The 26096-nt window shown below is 50.3% G+C and overlaps 2 protein-coding genes across 2 annotated transcripts in view; one reads left to right on the forward strand and one right to left on the reverse strand.

Moving 5' to 3' along the window:
* The window catches only part of PARP12 (poly(ADP-ribose) polymerase family member 12), a 38630-nt gene extending 36805 nt beyond the window's left edge, over positions 1 to 1825 (forward strand). The window contains exon 12 of the mRNA XM_081146663.1: positions 746 to 1825. Within this exon, the coding sequence (XP_081002789.1) occupies positions 746 to 1068 (323 nt within the window). The 3' untranslated portion in view covers positions 1069 to 1825. The remainder of the gene's footprint in view (positions 1 to 745) is intronic.
* Positions 1826 to 7306: 5481 nt separating this feature from the next.
* Positions 7307 to 26096, reverse strand: part of TBXAS1 (thromboxane A synthase 1) — a 127374-nt gene continuing 108584 nt past the window's right edge. The window contains exons 10-13 of the mRNA XM_081148131.1: positions 15074 to 15165; positions 10742 to 10879; positions 9066 to 9228; positions 7307 to 7641 (exon numbers count right to left, since the gene is read on the reverse strand). Of these exons, the coding sequence (XP_081004257.1) occupies positions 7567 to 7641; positions 9066 to 9228; positions 10742 to 10879; positions 15074 to 15165 (468 nt within the window). The 3' untranslated portion in view covers positions 7307 to 7566. The remainder of the gene's footprint in view (positions 7642 to 9065; positions 9229 to 10741; positions 10880 to 15073; positions 15166 to 26096) is intronic.

A 26096-nucleotide genomic window follows, 5' to 3' on the forward strand; every position in this document is an offset into this window, starting at 1 on the left:
AATATGCCATTCTAGTTATATAGTGCGTTATCTGAGTGTTTTTCCGTCTCTTGGTTATTTTTAAATTTATTTGGAAATAATTTCAAACTCAGGAATAATGCAAGAATAATATTTTAAAAGAACTGCATACATTTACGTAGATTCATCTGTTTTAATATTTTGCCATATTGGCTTTATCACCCCCCTCTCCATTTTTTTCTGAACCATTGTAAGTAGGTGGCATATATCATACTCCTTCACCTTTTAATATCTCCTATGAAAAAGAACACCTGTCATCACAACATGGTTCCTAAATTGAAAACATTTCATAATGATGTCATAATCAGCAGTCCCTGTTTCAGTTGTCAGTTAGCCTTAACCCAATGTGATGATTATGGGGTCAGGATGGACAAGAGCCAGTGGAAGATTGCGAACTCAGATGTGTAGGTTGCAGCTTCCAGATCAGGTTCCTGTTGAACGGGGTTCATAATTCTTTGCACTGGGCTGCCGGTGTTTGTAGAGTGGTTCCATGTATGAGATCTTGGTCACTTTCCACACCAACCTTATGCGGTTTGGTGTGTCCCCTGATGCCCTTCACGAGGGAAAGCTGGAGAAAGAGGGAGAATGGAGGGAGATGTGGTGACGGAGGAACAGGGGCCATCAGCATTGCCTTGTTGGCAGGATGCTGCAGCCTCTCCCCCACCTCACCCACACCCCTACCTGCAGCTCTCCTGGTGCTCAACTAAGTCTGTGTATGTCCTTGCAGGGAGCTACTTTGCCCGAGATGCCGCGTATTCCCACCACTACTGCAAATCCGACTCGAAGCTCTACACGATGTTCCTGGCGCGGGTGCTGGTGGGCGAGTTCACCCGAGGCAGTGCCACCTTTGTCCGCCCCCCAGCTAAGGAGGACCAGGGCAGTGTCTTCTATGACAGCTGTGTGAACAGCATGTCCGACCCTTCTATCTTCGTGATCTTTGAGAAGCACCAAGTCTACCCAGAGTACGTCATCCAGTACACCTCCAGCAAGCCCCTGGCTGGGACCTCCACCCTGCTCTCTCTGGCATCCTTGTTTGGTATCCGGCAGTGAGCACAGGAGGATGCATTTCATGTATTTCATGTGTCTTCCTTGAAACAGCTATTTGGGAAAGTTTTTGTTTTTTGTTTTTTATAACGAAGCTTTTAATGAACTGTTTAACATTGACTTCTCAATGAAGTTACGTTCTTAATCTCTCAGTGATGGTAGTTTTCTGTTTTAAGGCACTTTTGAGCTTAATGTGGGCTAACCAGTAGTGATTGTAGGTGAGCCCGTTACTGGTTTTTACTAGGCTAAGTTTTATTTTTTACTCATTTTGTTGACTTTGCTACTGATTGGCACCAGGCACAGAGTTTCTAGATACTATTTTACAAATTGGTTTTAATTCTTAATAATTTCTGTCTATCTCTAGTGATTTGTTTTTTCAGGGTCTCGGCATGTTGTTTTATTTTCTGTCAGAATGATACAGTGACCTATGGTACAGGAAAACCTGCCTTGTGGCTTAGGGAGTTGCAGTCATTGTGTCTGTTGCTCTGGTTCTAATCCAGGCAGCTCTTCTGCTGCTTCTCATATGCTTCTGGCATTGGAATTGTCCATGTATCAGGCTGTCAGACAAGTGGCTACTGTGAGGTGTCATTGAGTCCCTGCTGGTTTCCCTTTGTTATGGGCCTGGCTCGTGAATGCTCATCCCAGCATCTCCTAAGCATACTGGACATTCTCTGAATATGGGTTTTATGTCTATGGGATTTGAATACTTGTGCTGCAAATGTCACAATAGAGTATGGAAATAAAATAATATTTATCTCCAGTGGTTGACGACTGAAGCCTGTTCTTCAACATCATACATTGAGTTCCTGCTGGGTACAGGCACTTTTCTGGATGTTGGAATATAACAGGGCCCCTGCTGCTGGCCTCGGGGGCGCTGTATGGAGATTTGTCATGAAGCTGATGAAGCTGAAGGTTAAGTGCCCCTCATTTACTGAAGTCCCTTCCACATGCCTAGGAGGGGCCCCAGCTATACGGCCACATGATCATACATTTTGGTTAAATTTGCAAGAGTTACATCTTGGTATTTTTTTCTTTCCGTCAACTCATACAAGTTCCAAGCCCCGCAAAGCCCAGAATCACTGTTGAACAGACTGTGTTGTGGACATGGAGGAGGCAGGTGTGTCCTGTGTGTGTTCTCTACACACAGTGGGTTATGGAGTCTCTGCTAGGTACTAGCTGGCCCTGGTCCAGGGGCAGAGGGGCTGGCAGGGTTGCTCCATGTTATGAGGCTGGCTGCCCCTTCCCAGTTGCTGTACCCATTGGCCTCTGAGTTTAGTCCTCAGTAGCAGGCCTCCTCACCTGCACCCTTCTTCTCCCCACCTTCCTAATACAATGTGTTCACTCCGCACAATGCCTCCAATTCAGTTGGTTTGTCCTGTAGTTGTCAGATCCAAGCTGTTTTTCCATCCTTAGAGCAGGGGTAGAGAGTGATCTGGAACTTTACACAGGTCAGCTAATCAGGCCAGAAGAAAACTGAGTTAAACGGCCAGAAAAATGATGCAATGACAATGCCACCTTGTTCACCAGCAGGACCTAGTTGTGTATGGTATCATTTTCCGAGCCCCCCAGATATTTTCCCCACATTCTGACTAATCTTGAAACTACATTGCTTTTTAATTAGGTCACTGATCCTACTACCATGTAGGTGGGGGGCTCAAGGGGTGTCAGAGAACCATTAAACAGGTGCTTGCCTGCTGTTTTTTTGAAAAAATTATCTATTGATTTTATTTATTTTTTATTTTTTTAACTATATCTTTATTGATTTCAGAGAGAGGAAAGGAGAGGGAGAGAGAGAGAGGAACATCAATGATGAGAGTCATTGATCGAGCCCACAACCCGGGCATGTGCCCTGACCAGGAATCGAACCCCGATCGCCTGGATCCTAGGTCGACGCTCAACAGCTGAGCCACACCCGGCCGGGCTCTATTGATTTTAGAGAGAGAGAGGAAGGGAGAGAGAGAGAAAAAAAGAATCGGTTATTCTACTTATTTATGCATTCATTGGTTGATTCTTGTATGCTCCCTGATGGGATGGAACTTACAGCGTTGGTGTATTGGGACGATGCTCTAACCAACTGAGCTACCCGGCCTGGGCTGCCAGCTCAATCTTAAATGTAGATATACTGATCCCATGCTTTTTATTTTTTTAAATTTTTAATTTTTTAAAAATTTATCTTTATTGTTGAGAGTATTACAGGTGTCCATTTTCCCCCCAATTGACCCCCTCCACTTTGCTCCCACCCCCTCCCCAGGCCTTCACCGTGTTATTGACTGTGTCCATGGGCTATGCATATATGCATATAACTTCTTTGGTTAGTCTCTTCCCACCCTCTATCCCCCTTCCCTCTTTATTCTGAAATATGATCGCCTGTTGCATGCATCAATGTCTCTGGCTCTATTTAGTTCGTGAGATTCTTTTGTTCATTAGCTGCTTCTTAAAGAAGACCCTTCAGCTTTTCCAGTAGTGCTGGTCTGGTGGTGATGAACTCCTTTAGCTTTTCCTTATCTGAGAAGCTCTTTATCTGACCTTCAGTTCTAAATGATAGCTTTGCTGGGTAGAGCAATCTTGGTTGTAGTTCGATGTTTTTCATCACTTTGAATATTTCTTGCTACTCTCTTTCACTGGCCTGCAAAGTTTCTGTTGAGAAATCAGCTGACAGTCCTATGGGTGCTCCCTTGTAGGCAACTAACTGCTTTTCTCTTGCTGTTTTTAAGATTCTCTCTTTGTCTTTAACCGTTGGCATTTTAATTATGATGTGTCTTGCTGTGGGCCTCTTTGGGTTCCTCTTGTTTGGGACCCCCTGCTTCCTGACTTGTAATTCTATTTCTTTCCCCAAGTAGGGGAAGTTTTCTGTAATTACTTTTTCAAATAAGTCAATTTCTTGCTCTCCTTTCTCTCCTTCTGGCACCCCAATAATACGAATGTTGGGTCTCTTGGAGTTATCCCAGAGGCTCCTTATGCTATCTTTATATTTCTGGATTCTTTTTTCTTTCTGCTCTTCTGGTTGGGTGTTTTTTGTTTCCTCATGTTCCAAATTGCTGATTTGATTCTCAGTGTCCTGTACTCTACTGTTGATTCCCTGTAAATTATTATTCATTTCAGTTCCTGTGGCCTTCATTTCAAATTGGTACTTTATTATGTTATCGATTTTCTCAGTTATTTCCCTAATAGTCTGCTTAAACATCCTTATAAACAAAATTCTGAACTCTGTATCTGTTAGCTTGCTTGGATCTATTTCATTTAGTTCCTCTCCTAGAGATTTCTTCTGTTCTTTCCTTTGTGACACACTTCTTTGCCTCCGCATTTTGGCTGCTTCCAGGTGTTTGTTTCTATGTATTAGGTAGAGCTGGTACGTCTCCTGGAATTTGTAGAGTGGCTTTGTGTAGTAGGTGTCCTGTAGGGTCCCGTGGCTCAGCCTCCCCAATCTCCTGAGCTGGGCCTTCTAGGTGCTCCCGTGTGGGCCGTGTGCACTGACCTGTTGTAGTTGAGTCTTGGTTGCTGTTGGCGTCACTGGGAGGAATTGACCTCCAGGCCAATCGGCTGTGAGGACCAGCTGCAGGTACAGCCAAAGAGCTGCTGTGCTGGAGACACCCCTGTGGAGCAGGATTTACTTCAGTGGAGGTTCGGTGTTCACCAAATGCGCCCCTTGTGTCCCTCGTGGATGTGGTAGGGTTGTAATCCAGCATGGTCGAGTCTGAGCACCAGGTGCACTGTCTCTGGGGCCTCTGGGGAGGTGCACAGTCAGCCTCTGCCAATGCCTTGCCCAGGGCCACCCAGCATGAGCTACACAGCAAACCGTAGTTGGCTGCTCCTTGTGCTGGGCTTGGAGATGCCCAGGAGAGGCCAAGCTATGAGCCAATGCAGCTGCCGCTAGTGCCAGGCCTAGGGTCACTTATCAAGCCGTATGGGGCCCGCTGCTGCTTGTTTGAGAGATTTTAGGAAAGTCGTAAGCATGAGGCTGGAGAGGCCACTTGCACAGAAAAGCCCCTGGAAATGGCCTGGATGAGCCTGCAGGTGGGGAGGGCGGGGCCTCCGGGAATCATGGGGCGGGGCCAAAGGTGAGAGTCAGGTGCTGGCGATTCAAACATGGCGCCTGCCTGCCGGCTGTGTGCGGGGAGGGCTCTCCAAAGGAGCAATGGCCTCTGCCAGCTCTTCTGCCTGGGAGGAAGCTGCCCCTCCAGCTCTCGCCCCGACTTCAGGCAGGTTAGTTCCTCCCCAGTGTCCCAGGTTCCTTTCAAGCTGCTGCCCAGCGCTGGGGCTCAGAGGGAGCCCTGCGCGGGCCCTTTAAGAGGCACTGCCTGGGGCTCCCGCACCCTCCTCGACCCTCAGCGACAGTCCCCGCTAGTTTTCACGGCCCGAAGTTGGAGGACTTCTCTTCTGGGCCCTGGAGCCCTAGGCTGGGGGCTGCTGTGGGGCTGGGACCCCTCGCTCTGGGAAACTCCCACCACCAAGATGTCCTCCCGGGTTTACCCATGGCAGCGGGTGTGGGCCTGCAGCCAAGTCTGCGTGATTCAGCCCCAATCCGCCCATGTCTCCACCCTTCCTACTGCTCTCGGTGCTTCTTCAGTCCCTCCCATGCTTTTTAACCATCTGGCTGATGGGAGCTGAGGAGTGGGAAGCAGGAATGGTCTGTTTGGGAATGTTGGTGGGAAGGATGGCAAGAGGAACCTGGAATGGGAGATCAGATGCTCCACAGAGTCAAGTGAGCTGTGAAGACTGAAGACACCAGGGATTTGCTGACCTTTGAGAAATCAAGTTAGGAAGAGTAACTAGTTGGATTGGAAATTCAACAGGAATGGGGTCCACGAGGCTAGGTTGTAGGGTGGGGGTTGGGGGGAGCTGTTACTGTGGACAGGAGGGGGTGGGCATTGTGATGGGAAAAAATCAAAATGACAAGTGTGTGTGTGATAGTCAAGAAATTGTCCTGAGGGCCCAGCTGAGATATAGCTGAAGGGTTTTGTGGAGGACCTTGTCAGTACTGCTTCCTGCCATTTCGCCCCATGTTGGTGTTGGGTGTGAACAGTGGCATTTAAACAGGGCTAGGGGATGTGGGTTGAAACAGTGTAAGGGCTGGGAGTCCAGCAATTCTAGCACATTAGGAAGCCTCACTGCTCTGTCTGGAGATGGTGACCACCTGGATGGAGAAGGTGAGGGAAGCTAACAGAGCTGATGGGCTGGGGGTGCCAGGTGCATACGTGCACCTCAAGTAGGAAGCCAGGTGCACAGCTGGGCCCTTCTGCAGGATGAGGTTCTGTGATGGCCATGGGAGGTCAGGGACTGGGGGAGACAGGTGGGGCAGTCAGGGGAGGTAGATGGGTTACTAGGAATGGGAATGGATAGCTTTTCCCAGTGAGTCTGAGCCTTAGGCTGGGCATCTCGAAGGGGCTGGGTTCCAGAGATGAGCAGGTGGTGGGCAGCAGGTGTGTGACAGGGCTGTGATGGGCTGGTGGCACCTCCTAGAGAAGGGCAGCAACCAGGGCTGGGACAGTGCTAGGGAACAAGGCTGCCTTCCTCTCTCTGGAGACTTTCCAGGGGAGCCCTTTGGGTGAAGCATGGGTGCTCTGGGCTGGAGAGGGGAAGACCTCACAGCAGAGGAAGCAATCCAGGCATGGATATGTAGCAACCTGTTCTGCCAGCTCACCTGAAACAGCCTGAACTTTGCAGAGGTGGATCAGCATCTGGGTATCACATCCATGTTCACAGATTCCTATTATCTGTATGGCATCCAGCCCCTTAATGCTGCTTAGAGGTCAGATAAAGGAAGGGGTCTTTGATCTAGGTCAGCTTCCTTGCTATCCAGACGAGGAAACTGAGGCACAGGGAGGAGGAAAGATCAGCAGCCACAACCACATAGTTGCTGATGGCAGATCTGGGATTCACTTTGCAAGTTCTTTGTTGAATTTGAACTTCTCAGCAATATAATAATTACTTTTACTAAAATTCACCTCTGTATTTTGAAACTTAAAGTACACTTCAGCCTCTATCACTTTGCTGTGTGTTGAAACTTACTAAGTCGGTATTGCCCTACCTAGAAATATCAAAGCATAATAAAGCTTTTGAACCACTTTTGAAGTTGAGCTTCTGACGAATGTCATTGTCTAAGTCAAACACTGCAAAGCTGAAAAGGCATATGAGCTGGTACCATCAGGACAGCTCACCAGAGCATCCCTTTGTCCCCTGCCCGGTAGATTCCTTCCATCCTGAGGCCAGAACTTCCTTCAAAACCCCAAGTTCTCAGTCGTTTTGTCCAAACTACAGTTTCGCTTATTTATCAGCAATTCCTTATGGAGAGAAGTGGATCCGTGGTTCAAACACCATTGACAAAGACAAGTGTAACAAACAACAGCTTTAACATTATTAAACATTTAGGAAATGTTATGTAAATAACCTCCTTTATACTTGTATGTCAGGCACCCTTTCAATTACTTAGGTGATGTTTCCTCCCAAATCTGAATTTCCACAAGGGTTTTCTTTGAATAAACGGTGCCCTTATAACTGGTTGTGTCAGCGGGAGACAATCTTGATGTAGACACCATTTTTTGGACCCAGGGCAGATTTGGATTCTAGCTGCAGTGGTACCTAAAAGAGAGGAGATTAAAATATTTTGTTGCTTAACCACATCTAAAGGAAAACTTCCTTGGAACCTGGCCTGAAGCTGGGTTGTGGAAATTCAGCTGAGGGCTGAGGGAGCTGGGCTGAGAGAGAGCAAAGCAGCCTCCCCAGCAGGACCCTGAGGAGCCAGTAGAGCTGCCTCTCCAGGACGGCACTTGTGCTCCTCCCCCTGCCCTGTGTTAACAACATCCTGCAGGTGAGGAGGGCACTTAGTTTCCCATTTATTCTCCCAAGAACCCTGCATAAGGAGTGGTAGTGGCTCACTTTGCAAATGAAGAAACGAAGGTTCAGAGAGGCCAAGCGACTTGTTCAAGGTCACATGACTAGAAGGTGGCCGGCAAAGCTTCAAAGCTTCTCATTTCTCCATCTCCCTCTCTCTGCCCAGCCAGAAACTGAGCATCCCCCTCTGGGAGGGGTTGGGGGGGGGAGCTCATGCTGTTTCCTGCTCAGGCATGCTGTGGTCTGGCCTCAGTGCCATTCAGAAAGCTCTCTTATGTCTAACTGACAAGGCAGAGCAATGGTGGGCTGGGGTCTTGGAAGAAAAGCCCAAGAAATACTTAAGAGCCATGTGGAAAATGATGGTCCAGTGGCTAATATGAGCCCTTTTGAGGAAAGAAGAATCCCCAGGCCATAGGACTGGGGCCTTAGCAGGCTTTTCAGATGTCTTTGAGGATTACAGTTTGGATGGGAGACCAGTTTTATGCCCAGGAAACAAGATGGCCAAGACCTGTGCTATCCTGTACAGTAGCCACGAGCATTATGTTGAATGCTTGAAATGTGGTTAGTGCAAAAGAGAGGCTGATTTTTTTATTTGATTTGCTTATTAAAATTTAAATAGCCACATGTGGTTAGCAGCTACTGTATTAGTGCACGTCTAGACAAACTTGAAACACCACTGGACTCCAAAAAAAAGGAGAGGTCGGTTGGGACTAGCAAAGTCAGGGAGGGCTTCCTGGAGCCCTGAGGTGGGCCTGGATGTGGAGCAGAGGGAGGGCTTGGCAGTGAGCAAGATCTGATTCGAACCCCAGTTTCTTCTCTCTGACCAGTCATTGAATGAATGAGCACCTGCCATGTGCCTTAGCATCCAACAATGAATATGACAGACTTGGTCCCTGTCCTTATGAAGCCTGCAGTCCAACTATGTGACCTCAGGCAAGTTACTTAACCTCTCTGAATCTTATTTTAGCTCCTCATCTGAAAAATGGGAATAATAAAACCTACTTTGCAGGATTACTGGGTTCTCTTTGCCAAAGAGGGAAGAGCTAGAGCATCTTGAGGGTCAACCCTACTGTACAGAGAGGAGTAATAATAACAATAGGCCAGATTCGCTGCAGAGAACAGGGTGAGAACCCCTGAGCCTAGAGCAGCAGGTGAGCCTGCAGGGGGCTCACCTGAGTCTCAGGGCAGGCTTCAAACCGGAACTTGTGCAGGAGGTGGAGCAGCGTCAGCTTGACCTCCAGCAGCCCCAGCCGCACCCCGAGGCAGCTCCGGGGACCCGCTCCAAATGGCAGGTAGGTGAAGGGTCGCCGGTACCTCCGGGCCTCGGCCGTGAACCTGTGGGGCAGAGCAGTCAGGGTTGGCCCAGGACATCCGCCTTCATTCCGGGGCCTCTTTCAGGCACTGGGTCTGGCTGAGGGTCCCCTACATCAGAGGCGACGCTCCTACCAAGGAGGCCCAACCTCCACCAAAGTCAACAGAATCCTCTTTTCTCTTGGGCCCGTCCCTAAGCTCTGGAGCTGGTGGCTGCTAATCCATGAACTTGCGTCTCCCTCCCCCAGCCCTACAAGCGCATTGCCAAACTAAGAATCACCTGGAAAGTCAATGTTGCCTCCCGCTTTCCTACAATCCATCGTGGTGTTAATGAGCCTGCAGGCTCGCTCACTATGATCCAGAAAGACAAGCATCTTTAAGAAACCACAGCCCTTACCTGGACCCTAGGCTCCACCTCTCCATCAGCCAGAGGGGACACCAGCCATCACCCACTTCCTAGAAGAGCCCCGGGCCCTAGCCCTCACCTGCCTGGAGGCCAGCTGCCTTCCTTGCCTGCACCTGCCTTTCCCATTCAAGCAGTGAAACTGAACCGCCGGTGGCTGTGGCATTTGAATCCCCGAAAGCCCTCCCTCGGAGGAATTGCCTATCTGCCACCAAACGGCAGCGTGTGCCATGTGTGTTCAGTGACAGTAAAGCTGAGTGACAGCCACTATTAGTGAAAGCCAGATTACTTCTTACTACCTCCGCACTTTTCTGGGCCCAACGTGCCCTGGACCCACCTTTTTTCAACCTAATATTAATGCAGTTTTTATTTCAAAGGTGATGCTATAAGCCCAGCAGCCACTGTGTATAGTTCTTGATCTTTACCGTATTTCCAGGAGCTGCTGTGCAGCAGGATACAGTATTTATCTAGGTCCCACAGCCCAGTTTCCCTGTGACGGTTGTAGAGATAGGGTTTCGTTCCCTAGGAATTGGAAGCACTGAAGGTGGAACCCCCCTGTGGCCTGGCCAGCCCACCCCTGCCGGGTCGCCCAGGAGGGGATTCTTTTGAGGAGGGGGTGTGGATGTGCCTGCACAGTCTGAGTCCGGGAGCCTAGAAATGAAGTCCTGACAATGACCAAATCCACACGGGACAGGAAGGGGATCCAGGTCTACCATGTTAGCATAGCTACATCTCATGAATTCCTGGAGAAATTTGGTTGGTACTCTTGTTTTGGAGCAGGCTCCAATTTTTAAAAAGGAAATGAGGTTTTGTTACTATCCCGTGCCCACCTCAAATATGATCCTGTGTCCTGTGTCCTGGCTGGAACAAACAGAAGACACTCATTTGAAATTGCCTCGTTCCTTGCCTGCAGTGCTGCCGAAATGCTAACTCTCTGGATTCCTTTGGGGGCTTTTAAAAACGGTAGTTATTTCCTTTGAAAATTATGCCTCGTGAATGAATGATTGCCTTGGCGTTTGATCTTTGGGGAGGACATTACTAGACATTTACCGAATCTGTGTCTCCCCGAAGCCAGCCACCTCCAGTCCCGACACTCACATGCCTCAGGGGCCCGTTCGATGGGGCAGTGCTCACCTCTCAGGGTCAAACACCTCGGGGTGTGGCCAGTGCTCTGGGTCATGGTGCAGGGCACCCACGGCCATCTCCACCACGGTGCCTGCAGGGATGCGCTGCCCCAGCACCTCGCAGTCCTGCGCCGCCTCCCGCGTGAACCTGTGGGGACACACGGGTCACCCCCGCCTTGATGCATAGTAGAAATGAGGAGAGCTAGGGTGGGGGGATGCTGGAGTAAAGGAAGTCTGGGTCTGAAGTGTGGAATGAGGTTAGGGGACAGGGGAAGAGGAGACCCTGCCCTTTCCAGGGGTGACCCAGGCCCACCCCATCCCCATCCCCACCCCATTAAGCCTGTCCTGCCGAGTACCCTGCAGTCTCTAGGCTCTTTGCTTGGTCCTTGGTGAAAACACATTTGACCTCTTTCCTCCGTCCAGCCTGAAGCCCGTGTCATGCCTGGAGTTGGGGGCCCACAGGTGCCTTCGAAGAGCTGCTTTCTGGTGGGGGCTTACAAGGCCCCTGGCCACACCCTCCCTCCGTAGTCCAGGCTCTTAATTGCCCTCACCCACCCCGTTGCTTTACCTAAAGGAAATTTGGATTTGAAAATCTGTTTCCCATTCATCGTCTATGTTGCTATGGATAAGTTCTATCAGAGAGGAAGCCTCTGGTCATTGATTTTATTGAATGGCCATGGCATAATTCATCTATATTTTATTTTTTAAAGGCTAGACTATCTATGTTTGTATATGAACATACAATTTCTGGAAGACTTCCTAAACTACCACCACTGTCTCCTCTAGGGGATGGAACTGGGGTGGGGGATGACAGGGGGCCTGGGGTGGCAACTTTTTCTTTGGCTCCTTAGGTTTGTTTTTTTTAAAAAAAGTATATTATTTTGGCAATATAAATAATTATTTTAAAAGTTAAAAATAGTTTATGCTGGCTTTTACTTCAAGTGGTAGGACCTGGCTTCCCTAAATATCTTAGAGGAGATAAAATTATTATAGTAATTATAGTTATAAAAGAAATTAAGAGCAACTGCAGCTCCTTGCAGCATTCATCACTCTATTATGAGCATTTAATATAAGAGTCAGGAGCATGAAAGGGCAGGGCTGTGGGGCCCCATTCAGATCCTTAGTTACTAATACAATTAACATGTGCTTGCAGCTGGGAGCAAAACACCATCGAAGTCAGAGCAGGAAGGTGGGGGCTCTGATGAGTGCAGCCTCAGTTCTAAAAGGATCAAACAAGGCCACTCCCCAACATCCCTCCTTTTTCATGGAAATAACTTGGACCTGGATGCCAGACTGCCCTAAAAACTAGAAGACAGTGCCTTCCCTCCTTGCACATGGGTGGCCTTCTGTCTGGCTCATTTGGTGGTTTGGAAGGCCAGAAAAACCTCTGAGTTATACCTCATAGATCTTGACTCACATAAATACCTACTCAGTAAGAATTGTGTTTTTCACAAGGGCCTTTCTGAGTTATTTTTATAGATGGGGGTGCCAGTCAAGTTGTGTCAATGCTTGGGAAAAGCTAGCAGGCTTTTTCTGAGATGAAAGAAAAAATAAAAAAGAATAGAATAGAATAAACTAAAATAATGGAATAGAATAGAAAAATAGAACAGAATAAAGACTAATAAAATTCTCACCCTCCTTACATTCACCCCAAATCCTATGCCTGGGCCAAAGCAAATTGGCCTCTTGGTCTGGGTAGAATAATGATGGTTTGCTTGTCTCATTTCTGTTGTTTGATAACAAAAACCAGGAGAGCTGATCCGATTGAAAATACCAATGGAGTAGGCGTAGAGGAAGGTGAGGCCCAGGGGGTCATGGCTTGCCCGGGATCGGAGCAGGACTAAGAGCTGCCCCTTCGACCTGAAGCTCAGAGCCTCTTGCCCTTCACCTCAGGCCATACATGGCAGGCTGCTCAGAGGGGTGATGCGTTTCCCATGACTGTCCCACTAATTGTCACTGCACTCCATGGAGCAGCACATGTGCCCACTGAGTACTCAGGACACAAGCTCAGAGCAGTACAGAACTTACCCAAGATCACACAGCAAACTAGCAAACTCAGGGCCAGGCCAAGACTGTCCTGACTTTCTGTCTAGACCAGTGATTTTTCAACCGGGGTCCCACGAGAATGTTTAAAACATGCGATACCTGACTATTTAGTCAGGGGCACTGATCTATTTCCCCTTAGATTGCCAAATAAAAAAATGACATCAGCCAGCACAACAATAGCCGCCTGGTGTAAGTGAATCAAAATTATATCTATTTTTTTTTTATCAGATCAGCAAAAAAAGTTGTTTTTGGTGTGCCGCAGAATTTTAGTAATTAGTTTATGTGTGTCGCGAGAGAAGAGGTGGAAACCTGCCGGTCTAGACCCAGGCTGTCATTACAGAGCACTGGCACCACATTCGACCTTATGAGGCAATTTTCACAAATGCATCCAGATACTCTTGTTTCCGTCCCGCCCTCGAGCGGGATCAGCGGCTGCTGCTTCCCTGGAGCGACGCCTTGGCGACTTCCTTTCACAGGGTGCGGCTGCTAGAGGCCAGCAGGAGAGTCGGAGAACTGGCCACAGCGTTTTGTGTCCATGAGCCTGTTCACTTGGTCACTCAACAGGTCACCTGTTCAAGGTCTCGTGGTGGATTTGTGATTGTGTTTAGATCCAGGAAATGATGTGTCTTTGATGAGTTTATACACTTTCCTCCCATTAGACACTGTTCAGCTCGGCTGGGTTCCCTCTGTGCCAGGAGCCTGGGCACCCAGACTGGCCTGACCTGGGTCACCAGCTGTCCTTGGGGCCCCGTAAAGGTTTCTCTCCTTTTGACGCTCTTGGCTCTGTTGTGTCCCTGAATGTCTTATTTTGAATTTTCTTTTAATGTGTACAGCAGCTGCCCACAGTTCCCTTGAAAGGATGTTGGGTATAAATCACGAAAAAACAAAGATTGGATACAGTTTGCTCTGCAGGTCCCCACACATCAGGGAAGCCCCGTAGAGTCACTCTTAACCCCAGAGCCAAGAGAGCAAGGGGGGCCTGGCATTGCCACTGGTCCCAGGCCAGGGGACGGAAACCTTGTGCATGTGCTTGGGGATCACATGATTTGACTCATACCCTGGAATTCTCTATATTTGCTTTGGGTCTGAACATATTGGACAATATCTGCAATCACACTCCCTAGGGATGTTTTTGGAATATAATTTTAAGATACCTTCAAATCATCTACTTTTTTCTTTTAAAATGGCAAAATGTATATCCGCGTGGTTTACGTGGTATATTAACTCACAGAAATGTGGAAGGAGTTTATGATACACAGTAAGTGCTTTGTGTGGCTTTTGTTTCTAGAGCCTGAAATCTGGCCACTGTTTCATTCTCTAAGGGTCTGGGGACCGAGGGAAGACCCTGGGCTCCATGAGATGCTCGTTTAGGGGACTTTGAAAGAAGCAGATGGCCTGATTCCTGCTCTCAAGGCACCTACAGGTCAGCGCGGCTGGAGGTACACTGGAGAAATTTTGTAGAGTGGTTGAAAGGTGTCCAATTATAACATGAAGTATAGTTAGAGCCGAAAGTGCTGGGGAGGGGGGCAGCGAGGAGCAGCGTGGCGTGGCTGGGTCAGACCTCCAGGTGCGGTGAATCTTGGCTTGGAGCTCTCAGGATGGCACAGGTGTGGGTTGTTGGGGACCAGGCCTTGGGTGGCCCCCTGGCAATGTCAACTCCGAGGGCACGGGTGTTTATCTGTTTTGTATATGGCTGATTTCCTAGTGCTTGGCACAGAGCAGACACTCAATACATTCAGCAGTTACTGAATGAATGAATGAATGAATGGGCCAGGGGAATGGCAGAAGCCATCTAAAGCTAGGAGGCCAGCCACGGCTGGTGTTGCTCAGTGGTTAGGAAGTCAGCCTGCACACCAGAGGGTTGCAGGTTCGAATTCTGGTTAAAGGCACGTACCTGGAGGCAACCAATTGATGTGTCTCTCTCACATCGATGTTTCTCTCTTTCCCCCTCTTCCCTCCCTTCCATTCTCTCTAAAAAATCAATGGAAAAAAATATCCTCACTTCTTGGGTGACGATTAAAAATAAATAAATAAAGCTAGGAGGCCAAAGGGACTGGCGTGGGTTGGGGAGGAAGGTCACGTTAAGATGTTTATTGCTGCGGTTCCTGTGTGGAAGGCATTCTGTCTAGTGCCCCGGGGGATACAAAGAAACTGAAGACTCAGACCTTGCCTCCAGGGGCTTGAGTCCAGCGTTGGTGATAACGCAGGTGGTGACAGACTGAGGACAAGTGAGGACCCCAGTCAGCATGCTGAAGGAGCCCTGGGGTGCAGGGGGGCTGGGGGCCGGAGAGCCTACCTGAAAGCCGGCGGGTACATCCTCAAGGTCTCTGCGATCACCATGTCCAGGTAGGGCAGGCCTTCCTGGAGGCTGCAGTACTCAGGGGTCGTCTGACGGAGGGATCGTGACAAAGGAAGAGTGTCAAGTTAGACCAAGTCACACCTTTTCCATTAATGTTAGAATCCTGTCCGACTTTAGCAAACACTTAAACGGAAACCCCACAAGATCAGGAGTTGGCACTAGCCAAACCGCCTTCGATGAGCACCCCGCGTATTCTGTTGAGTGGAACATTCTCTGTCCTTGTTTCGAGGTGCGACTTTACTGAGGCCTGGCAGGCCCGGCCGGGGGCTGGGCGTCTTTGAGCGTCATTCAGGGAAGTTTGGTTGTGGAACATCGTTGGCATTTATTGGGAGCCGACGATGCCAGGCTACGCGTGTACAGACACTCGCTTATGTAATCCTCCCAGCAAACCGGCCAGGCGGCCGTTAGACGCAGAAGCTGTGGGGGCAGGTGCTCACTGGCACACGGAAAAGTTAGAGGGCAAATAGTGAAACGGCAGAAAAAAGAAAAGAAAAGTTTGCCGCATCTATAAAGGGTTAATAGTAGCAAAACCCAAAGAGCCAAGAAGAGAAACTCATTAGAAAAACGGTCAAAGGCTACGAAGAAGCAAAGCAGAGACGTATTGAAGAAATACGAGCTGTCACAACTAAGAACACACAGGAAAGCAACGAGTCCGTTCATCACCCATCAGACTGGGGAAGGTTGGAAACACTGATGAGATGCTGCGGGCGAAGGTGTGGAGATTACAGCACCCCACGTTGGGGGCCCTTGACACCCCCTGCAACTTCCCCTGTGCGGCACTGTCCCTCTGGCCCCCACCCTGAGAGACGACATCAAACAAAACGACATTATTGGAGGACCTGCTGTGCGACTGTGTTCCCGCAGAGGTCTGCAGATCTCGGGGGGTGGCAGGCTGCTGTGGTTGGGGGGCGGGCTCGTTAGAAAGAAAACGCGTGAGACAGGCTATGGGACATTTGTGTGAGGAAGTCAAAGTCTTCATTTGTTCTTTCCCCGGGGGAGATTTTAACTGTCCCTCTAAGCTGTCGGCTCAGTTTGCCCACGTGAGCACCAGCTTGGTCGGGCAGCTCCGACGTGGCCCCACATCAGAGGCAGCAGACGGCTTTCAACACATACGGACACTTGGGCCCTGCTCCCAGGGCTTTGATTGTTGGTCTGGGCTCAGGCCTCATGTAATGGGATCCAGGCAAGACAACGCGGTTTATGTCCCTGTCGCGTTTACAGACCAGTCTACCCACCGGGACCTTGCTCTGCCTGCCTGTAGTTCTCTCGGGAAAATCGGGGACAAAGGGGTGCTGAGCCAATCCTGCCAGCAGAGGGCAGCAAACGTATGGCAAATGGGAGCTCCCCAGGAGGCCGGGCCCCCACTCAGAACCACGCAGACCCAAAAGGACCCCGGTCATCACGAATCCAGGCTCTTCATGACAGAGGCGAGAACAGTGAGCCCCAGAGAGGAAAGCCTGTGAACCCCAAGTCGCACAGATAGAGCTCGTGGTAGAAACCCAAGCGATACGCATTTAGCAATCCCTCAATGAACATCTACCGCACACCAGGTGCTGGGCCAGGCGCCGGGGACCCACCAAGGTCAAGTCTCTGCTCCCCAGGGAAACAGGCCTCTAAGTAAATCCTTACACTGCATGTGGGCGTAGGAACGGGAACTCTAGCTCTTTTTGGGGAGCTCGTTTACCTCCTCGATCATTAACACAGAGAGAGTTGGTGCATCCTACTGACCAGGCAGGGTGCTGGGCACCGGGACATCGCTTTGAGGCCCACCGACCCTTCCCGTCGTCTGGGAGCTCACAGCCTATCTCAGGGTGCAAGCCGGTCACGAGGGTTATAGAGGGGTGTTCATGGGATGGGAGCTGTGGGAAAACAGCCGAGGGACACGCACCCTGGCATCTGGGGGCCGGGGGGCTGCTTGGAGGAAGTGATGTCTACACAGAGATCTTTACAATGAATAAGTGAATGAAAAGTGAATCAGCTGGGATGCTGATTCAGACTAACCAATAAAAACCCCCAAAAAGAGTCAGTCACAGGACTTCGGACCCTGAGTGGGTATTCGATTGCTTACTGACGTGCTTAGGAAGTTATGGTTTATTTTTAGTGTGATGATGGTATGGTGGGCCTGCTTTAGAAAAGAGCCCCTTTCTTTTAGAGACATGTTCTGAAATATTTACAGATGCCATGATGAAAGAGCAGGCTGACCGCTCGCCCCAGACGTTTAAGATGGAAGCAGCTTCTTGAAGGCGGGAGGCTGGGACCTCGGGGCTGAGCTCTGCTGTGCGGTCACCTGGGTGTGCTCAGGCCTCTGGCCCTGCTGGTCAGGCCGAGGAGGGTCTGCTGTCCTGGAGCATCAGGAGAACTTGGGGGGAGAGGGGTCTGAGCAGAATATTCTCTATGTCAAGCCAGGAAGCACTTTAAGTGTCTTCCAAAAGATGATCTTAAAAAGTGGTCCCCAAGGGTTCTCCCTGACTCCTGTTACACAGAACAAATAACTCAGAACTGGATAACAGGGAGGACTCTCAAAATCCACCTGCCCTGCCTCACACCCAACAAGGATGCCCCTGCGGCCTCTGTCCCTGACCTTGGCCGTGCCGGAGTCATTGCTGGGTTCGGCCAGGGTTCCGTCCTGACCCATTGCCCCTCAGCCACAGCCTTGGGCCAGTTGCCAAGGCAACATCAACAGGTTACCTGGTCTGCAATTTGGGGCCGTGATGATTCCCCACCCCTCTCTCAGCAGCGTGGCCGAGAAGGTGAAAGGTCTCTCGAAGCTGTAATGTACCAAACGAGCCGATTATACTTCTGTTTGGACATATTCGGCAGCAGGGAGCTCATTTCATCCCGAGGCCCTCTGCTGTGTACGAAACTACCCTCTAGGGATGTGTCAGAGAGGACAGCAATTCTGAAACCCTGTAGCATTTACTTCAGCAGGAGCTTATTTCATAAACTAAGTAACTGTGATCGGAGAAGGTTGAAAATAAGTAGTAAATATTTACTAATATTTAACATTGGGAAATATTGACTAAATACTTAATGATTAAATATGTGGGAAAATAGAAATTAGAAAAGCGAACTGAATCTTTTGTCTTGTGGTTTACACTCTCAATCCAGAGTTCCTTCATTTTCAGGGAGACTTTTTTCATCTATATTTGCTTTGCAATGGGCAGTAACTTCTAAGTTTATTTCTAAGGTTTCTGAATTCTCCTACCTCCCACCCCCAATTTCTTTTAATCTCTAAGTTTTTTGTAGATGGCTCTTAGTGTTTCGATCATATAGTTTAGGATCTGTAAGCCAATAAGCCACTATTTAAATGGAATAAACCTGACGGTCACGGGAACTTCATGGAGAATCTATTGCTAAAGCCTTTAGGAAATCATATTACTCTCTCCTATTAATATCGCTTTGTTGCATTTAGATTATTGTGTACATTTTCTCTGCAAGCTACACACACACACACACCCTGAGTCACTCATGCCTACACCTCCCCTCTGCCCCCCCAGATATGATGTGGAATATACATGAGAAAATAAAATAAAAATGTCATTGCTTCCAAAAAGATTTTTCCTGGAGGTTCAGGGACTTAATAGAAAAATTACCATTGCCCTATTTTGCTGAAGGAAATAGAAGCAGGGGGCGGCTTCGGTTTGTTCCTCCCAAGGGCAGCCGCAGCCTGAGAGGTACTGACGGGCGCTCCCCCCTGCGCTGCTGGCCTTGGTATTGGGTAAAGCGGCCTGAGTTAGCCCTGCCCTCGCCTCCAGGTGCAGGGAACTTGAAGTCCCTGAGGACGCGGCCTTCTAGCGTGGGGACAGCCAGGGACAACGCAGACAGGTGAAGAACAGAGATTGCCATTTGCTCTGATTCTCCGAGGGACGTAGGCTATGGCATGAAACCAACCCGTGGGAAGTGCGGGGCCTTTGGCTTTGTCCTCTTGCCCACTGACCCAGAGGAAAAGCCCCTCCCCTTGCGCCCAGTCTCCAGGGTGAGCACTGAGTCCTCGGGGAGGCCTGAGCGAGGGCCTGCGCTCCCCACTAACCACTTCTCTAAACAGGGCGCCGGGGTCCTTTCAGCTCTGACTTTCCCATAGATGTGGCTGAGGGAGCTGTTTCGGGTTGGAGCGAGAAGCGAGGGGGTGGGGGGAGTGTGGGGTGGAGGGTGGGGAGCTAGGGGTGGGGGTTACAGAGGGGCAGGAGGGGGTCTTTCCCTCAACATCGCTGGCTTGCCTAGCCAATGCCCAGGAAGTCCCACGTGCTAGGTTAAAGAATTTGGCGGGTTTAGATGTAGACACGCACTCATACCTCAGAAAAAGTAATTAGGAAAGTGAGTATAGCACCTCTTCCACCCACTTTGAAGGGACGGAGACAGGCCCATCTCACATAAACACATGGCTTATTCCAGGTGTGTCCCCCGAGGTCTAGGCCATTAAGAAATTAGGTGGGGAGATATAATGAAAGAACATAAACCAGCCTGTGCGGGCACACACACACACGCACACACACGCACACGCACACACACGCGCCCCCCGTGTCAGCCCTCACAGCCGCGGCCCTGGGCGAGGTTTATTGATGGCGCCGACCCCTGCAGGGACTCCTGCCTGCAGACATCTATGATAACAGCGCTTTGCCTCCTGCCACCTTCACCGCCCACCAAAGGACTTTTCCACCCGCTGCATCATTCGGTCCTCAGAACCGCACTGCGAGGTAGGCAGGGCGGCTTTTGTTGCCTATTTTACTGACAGAAAACAGAGATTCAGAGAGGTCCATCGCTTGACCAAGGTCACACAGCTAGTAAGCGGCAGTCAGAACTAAATCCAGATCTTCAGATGCCAAGGATTCCCTATCATGCCTGCTGCCCAGGCCTCCCCCCTCCCTCTCTCCTTCCTCCCTCCCTCCCTCCCTCCCTCCCTCCCTCCCTCCCTCCCTCCCTCCCTCCCTCCCTCCCTCCCTCCCTCCCTCCCTTCCTTCCTTCCTTCTTTCCTTCCTTTCCTTCCCCCTATTCCATTCCTTTTGTACATTTTTATGGAAAATAAAATAACACACATACAACAAAATATAACACAAGCAGAAGTGTAGCCCAGTGAATCTTCCCCACGCAGTGTAACCGGAGCCAGATCAAGACAGGAGATTCCCAGCGCTCGGAGCGCCCCAGGGTCGCCACCCTCTTGACCCTCCCGGGCGCCTGCTTTTGCCTCTGCAGAGCCTTTAGGTGCGGGGAGCACCCGCAGGCGCCGGCTGCCTTCCTGCTCAGCAGCGTCCGAGCCTCGCCGCGGCTGCTGCGGGTGGTTCGCGCCCGTTCCCCGAGTGGTGCGGCCTCACAGTCCGTTCCTTTCAGCCGCGGGTGGCTGTGTGCGCTGCGCCCAGTTTGGGGCCTTGATGAGTAAACTGCATATTCCCATACGGGGCTTTTGGTGGACGCATGTGCACATTTCTGTTGGGGACACACATGCCTGGGACTGAACTGCTGGGTTACAAGGGATGTGCATGGTCGGCTTTAGTGGATATTTCAAACGGTTTTACAAATTGGTTGCACGGACTGCTTAAAGTTTAACGGTGAATTAGTAAAAAAGCAGCTTGTTAACACCCAGTCCCTTCTATTTTCTCTCACTGTGGGTTCCTCTCCTCCTCTCTGCCCGCCCCCTCCAGTGGGCTGAAATCTTACTATCTCTATGCCGGGAAAGGGTCGAGAGAAAAAAATAGTGCATTATTTTGGGAGCTGAGTTATTTATTCCTATAGTGTGTGTGTGTGTGTGTGTGTGTGTGTGTGTGTGTGTGTGGCGAATAAGGCTCATCTAATTACCTAATTTTAAAAAACTGTCCCACTGATCAGACACAAACACTCATAAGCATAAAACACACTCTTAAAATGGACTAGATTCGAGTCTGGATTATTTGTTGTTTTTTAATATTTAGGACTCTGTTCTCTCCATTGCCATGGATCATTCATAGCTGATTGTATATAATGTTTAAAGAAAAAGCCCTTGAATAAATGATAGGTAAACCACCCAGCCCACTTTCTTAGCATTTAATTTGCAGAGAAATTATTTTTTGTTCACTTTCTCCCAGGCAGATATTGGGCATCTGACATGCACTTAGCAGGTCTGGGGGGTTGGGAGGGGGAAGAAGAGATAAGATACAGCCCACACCACACAACTTATTATGCATTTGGGAAACCATATACTTGTTCATTCAAAGATTTATTGTTGTGGTAATAGAGAGCCACTGAAGGTTTTGGATGAGTGGAGGTAACACTGAACATGATGTTTGTGATCTCACAGTGACGTGTAGGCTGAATGGTTGGAAAAGCTGGGAAATAAGACAGGAGAGACTACTGCAATAGTCCAGGCAGAAGTGATGAGCACCGATTGCTGTGTCTGCTGTCAGAGAGGGAAGAGGGGTTGAAAGAGAGACGCAGTCTAAGCCGAGACTCTCCATCTTGGCTGCTCCCTACTCATGCCAGGGCCTCTCCCCAGAATACTCAATGTTAATTGCTGTGAATGGGGCACAGGAATTGGTGTGTGTGTTTTTTAAAAGCTCCCTGGGGTATAGAGCCATTGTAATAAGGGAAGACTTCCCAGGGGAGGTGGGGCTTTGGAGATATGGGCTCCAGCTAGGGCGTGAAGAGATAAAACTGATCCCCAGGTTTCATTCCCCGGCAGCTGAAAAAAAGATGGAAACATGATGAACCTGGGTGGGCTGCCTCCTCAGGAGGAGCTGGCTCTGGCGGAATTGAGGGCCCTGGGGAGGTGGATGACTGCTCTAGGATAGGGGTGGGGAAGAAAAGCATGGTGCTGAGGACTGAACCTGAAGGATTGTCCAGGGAAAGGTGACTCTCAGAGAGACTGGAAAGAAAGGGACTTGGGAAAGTGTCGCTGACCTGGACAGCTCCAAGGAGATTAGGACGCAGAAAGGCCACAGCATAGGTCAACAGGGGAGGGAGGCTATGGCAAAGCCAGCATTACTGGGGTTAGAGGGTGGGCAGGGACAGAGGGGATGGAGCGGGGGGACTGACACCCCCCTCCTGGGAGGCTTGCTGAAAGAAGCTGGGGAACAGAACAAACCAGGGGGAAAGGGGCACTGTCCCATGACTGAGCAACAGGCGTGTCACAAAGGGAAGGAGTGCTTCCCCTGTAGTTACAGAGGGCGGAATCAGGCCCAGTGGTAAGTCCCAGCGAGAAAGACTTTTACTCAATGCAGGGAATGGGTTTCCAATGACAAGAACTTAACAGGGAACCGGGCAAGCCCCATGCCCACTAGAGATTTCCAAAAGCTGTTAATAAGCACCCGACAAGGTCTCTCTCTGTAGGGTATTCACAGATCGCTCTCCAGTAGGCGGTGGACGTGGGCCGCTCCACGGCGCCTTCCCCATCTGGGACGGTCTGATGCCTCACGACCATCCCCCATCCACCCGGGGACAGCCTGTGACATTAGCAGATCCTGGTCACTCTGCCAGGCCGAATAAATGTCACAAATGTCACAGGAACATGGAGAGTGATCGACTTGCTCTATTTCACAATCCCCCCCACCCCCAGCATTCCCACTCCGGTCCTAAGTGCACGGCGTTGATAATTCAGTCTAAGAGTCAGGGCCCAGGTCACTCAGTGTTTGGGGAATGGTAAACAAAGATAAGAGCTTTAAGCACTGGAATTTATTTTTTATCCACTCGGCCTGAAAGCCACCGCATGGTAAATTTAGAAGGCCGATTCCAGACCCCTCCCCGTCCTCTGGTTTCCTGCCTCCTCCTCGGTGCCCATGCTCAGAGCAGGGCCTCGCTGACCGTGAACCTGAGATGTGTTTGTAAAGCCCGGGAGCCTTTAGAGGCTGCCTGCCTGGGTTTATAAAAATGTATCATCTGAGGGCCTGGAAGGAAGGGACCATTTCCTCGGAGAGCTGGCTCGGCTTGCCATCCCAGCAGCAGCTGTCTCTGCCCAAATATTTACCCAAATATTTACCCGAATGCCCTCCCCGGGCAGGGAGGTGCTGGGTCTCACACTGTCGGGAGGTGCGTGCTCCCCAGGGAGGTAGCCGCATTTCAGAAATTTTGGCCATTTCAGGAGACCACCCTACAATGTATTTACAAAGGTCTCCCTCCCGCCTGGGAATCTATAATTGAACAGCCTTCTTTTCTATGTAGGTTAAATCCCTTTGCAACCAACTCCAAGAACCTGTAGAAATCCTTTGTTGGCTGGGAATGCTGTTGTATTGAATATTGTTGGAAATAAATGAGCCATTGTCTGGGCTGAGAATTTTCTGGTTAGATAGAGATCTCCACTGTGATACGATTGATTGTAGCAGGGGTTTGGGGGTTTTTCCAGGCTCATTTTAAATTCCCTGTTTCCTGCTCAGTCCATTTTCAGATCTCAGGGTATACGTGGGGAGGGCGAGCTAAAAAAAATGAAAAAACCTCCTTTCCCCAAGAACGATGTCTACTGGCCTAAAGTGGCATCGGGGACCACATTTTAACAAATGCACAGAAGTGAGGTACATCTGTCGGCCAGTTCAGGGGAGAGTCAACCAGCGCTCTCAGCTGGCAGGTGACTACAACAGTCACAGACGATAAAAAAGAAAAGAGCAGAGACTCTGAAGACACATGAGCTCAACCCTCCAGTGTTCAGACAATGAGCCCAGGGGGTCAGGTGACTTGCCCTCACTTTTGCCCACAGAAACCCTCCCTTATTACTCTTTTTAAGAGAATAATTCCATTAAACCAGCTAAGCTTGAAAATATACCCAACCCTAGCTAAGAGTAAGTTTTTGAAGTTAAAAAATCAAAAGTCTAAAGAGCAGTTTACCATTTTCCTCTATTATAATTAATCCCGAGAATTTGAATTTCACTATCAAAATGGGGGGGAGGGCGGTGTGGCACCCGTAGGTCTGGACGGAAGACGGCCAGTCAGGAGCCTCGCCAGGATCAAGTTAGCTCATCTGTGAAATGGGGAGAAATCACACTCGAAGGCTCATAGTGAGGCTTCCTTGTAAGGGGCCACTTTACAAGGGTTTTCTTCAGAAGCTCGTTTGTCATTCTTCTGCTTTGGGACATGAAATGAGGAGCTTAAGTATCAAATTTGTTTCTGAAAGTGCTGTCTAGAGAACCTACGGGCCAGTGGCAAGCACAGGGTCACTCTGGGAGAGAGAAACAGTTGGGCTGGTGAGAATGAAGGATTCCACTGGGGCCGCCTTGAGGGAGATGCCTGTGAGAAGTCCCCACTCTTGTCATCAGAGGGGGGTGGAAGATTCTGGAAGACAAACCTTGCAACTGAGCTATGGCTGGGCCTTGGAGACCTGCTTCAACTCTGGCCCACTCCTGGGGCAAGAATAAAGTCAGGGCCATGTGGCTACAGGTAGACCAGGCCCAGCTTGCAACCATGACATCCACACCACCCCCCAGCCCAGACACAGCCTTTCCTGGACATGGCGGGTGGCCTGGAGTGGGGCTCACTGGGAACAGCGTGCATTACTCAATGCACCCCACTAAATGGGGGCCTGCTCACAGGCCCGAGGCAGGTTCTGCAGGTGGGGAAAGGGAGCGGTAATGTTCTTTTGGCCTCGATGAGGTCTAGGGCTCGGGCTACAGCTTGGAGGGAGCCAGGGACTGGGTGATGCCGGGGCTCGAGGCCTTGAGGCACCTGCCTGCTGGGGCCGGGCTCTGGGCTGGCGGAAGTGGGGAGAAGCTGGAGGACAGGACGCCAGGCTTCTCGAACCCTGTCTTCAGGACAGGCTCGTTCTTCTGACTCACTTGCCTGTTAACCTTGAGCCCTCAAGAGGGAATAAAGAGCCCCCTCCTGTGTAGCCTGTGGGAGGATCCTGATCTGGGCCCATTCCCACCAAGCACCTCTCACAGCCCATCCATTTCCTTCCCACCTCAGGGAGAGATGCCTTCAGGTGGCTTGTCTTCCTCACGTGCCTCGGTGTGGAAACCTCTAGGTTTGCACAGAGCTGATACCATCCCTCTGCCAAGAGCTGAGTAGCACACCTCTCTGTCATCTTGCTGGATCCTCATGAGACCCTACTTTGCCTAGGAGGGGATGGAGGTAGCCTGCCCACGGCCACCCCGCCAGGCACCAGAGAGCAGGGCCTCCTCTCACCCTCACAGCACTGGCTTCCCACCTGGCCCACCTGACGCGATGTTGGCCCTGTTCCTTTCTTGGTAGCTGGTGGCCCTTAGTGGAAAGGATTCCTTGGTGAGAATGGCTTCTCCAATGGTGAGCTAGGCAACAGGCCCAGGTAATGGCTAACATGAGCTTCCCCGCTGCTGGGGGCCTATGTCCGCAAAAACTTGTCCCTTCCTTCCTCTCGGAGCTGGGAGTGGGTTTGGATAAATAAGAAGGCTCTTGGGGAGGAAAGTTTTAAAAGAAATTAAATTTGGGGGTGGGAGGGGCCTTGGATGGCATATGTTTCAGAGCCTTGATTGCCGATTTCTGCTCTGAGTAGCTGAGGCTCTGCCTCCGTGGCCCAGCCTCTGTCTGCTGGGTGCAGGCCAGGCCACAGACGAGGGGGAGCCACCCAGACAGCAGGGCCCCCTCCCCCAGCTGGCCTGCAGGCGGCCCCTCTCAGGAGTGGCCTGGCAGGCCCTCCCCCTCATGCCAGATGTGGAGGGCTGTGCCCCCTGAGGTGGGCGTGGAGGGAGATAAGGGCTACCCCATTGCATCCTTCCCGCATGTGCCCCCAAAGCCCACAGGCAGGGGAGAGAGGGTGGTAGGGAGGCTTCCCTGAGAGACCCACACACTCCTTCCCATCCCCCACCTGCTGGGCAGGCTGGGCAAGCTGGACCCCCAAGACATCAGGCAAAGGATTCAGTTAGGGGCACCCCCCTCGAGAGGCAGGCAGCCTCTCATCTGGACCGAGCTGCCTGAGCCCTGGGGCTTCACCCCAGGCTCCACTCTGGGCCCCACTTTTGCTAACCTTTTTAAAAAAATCTCTGCTATTCGGCTGTCCTTCTAACGTGGGACAGAGCCCCAAGAGGGTGACTGT

Source organism: Miniopterus schreibersii (assembly GCF_964146895.1).
Source record: "Miniopterus schreibersii genome assembly, chromosome: 9".
In the NCBI taxonomy this organism is placed as follows: Eukaryota; Metazoa; Chordata; class Mammalia; order Chiroptera; family Miniopteridae; genus Miniopterus; species Miniopterus schreibersii.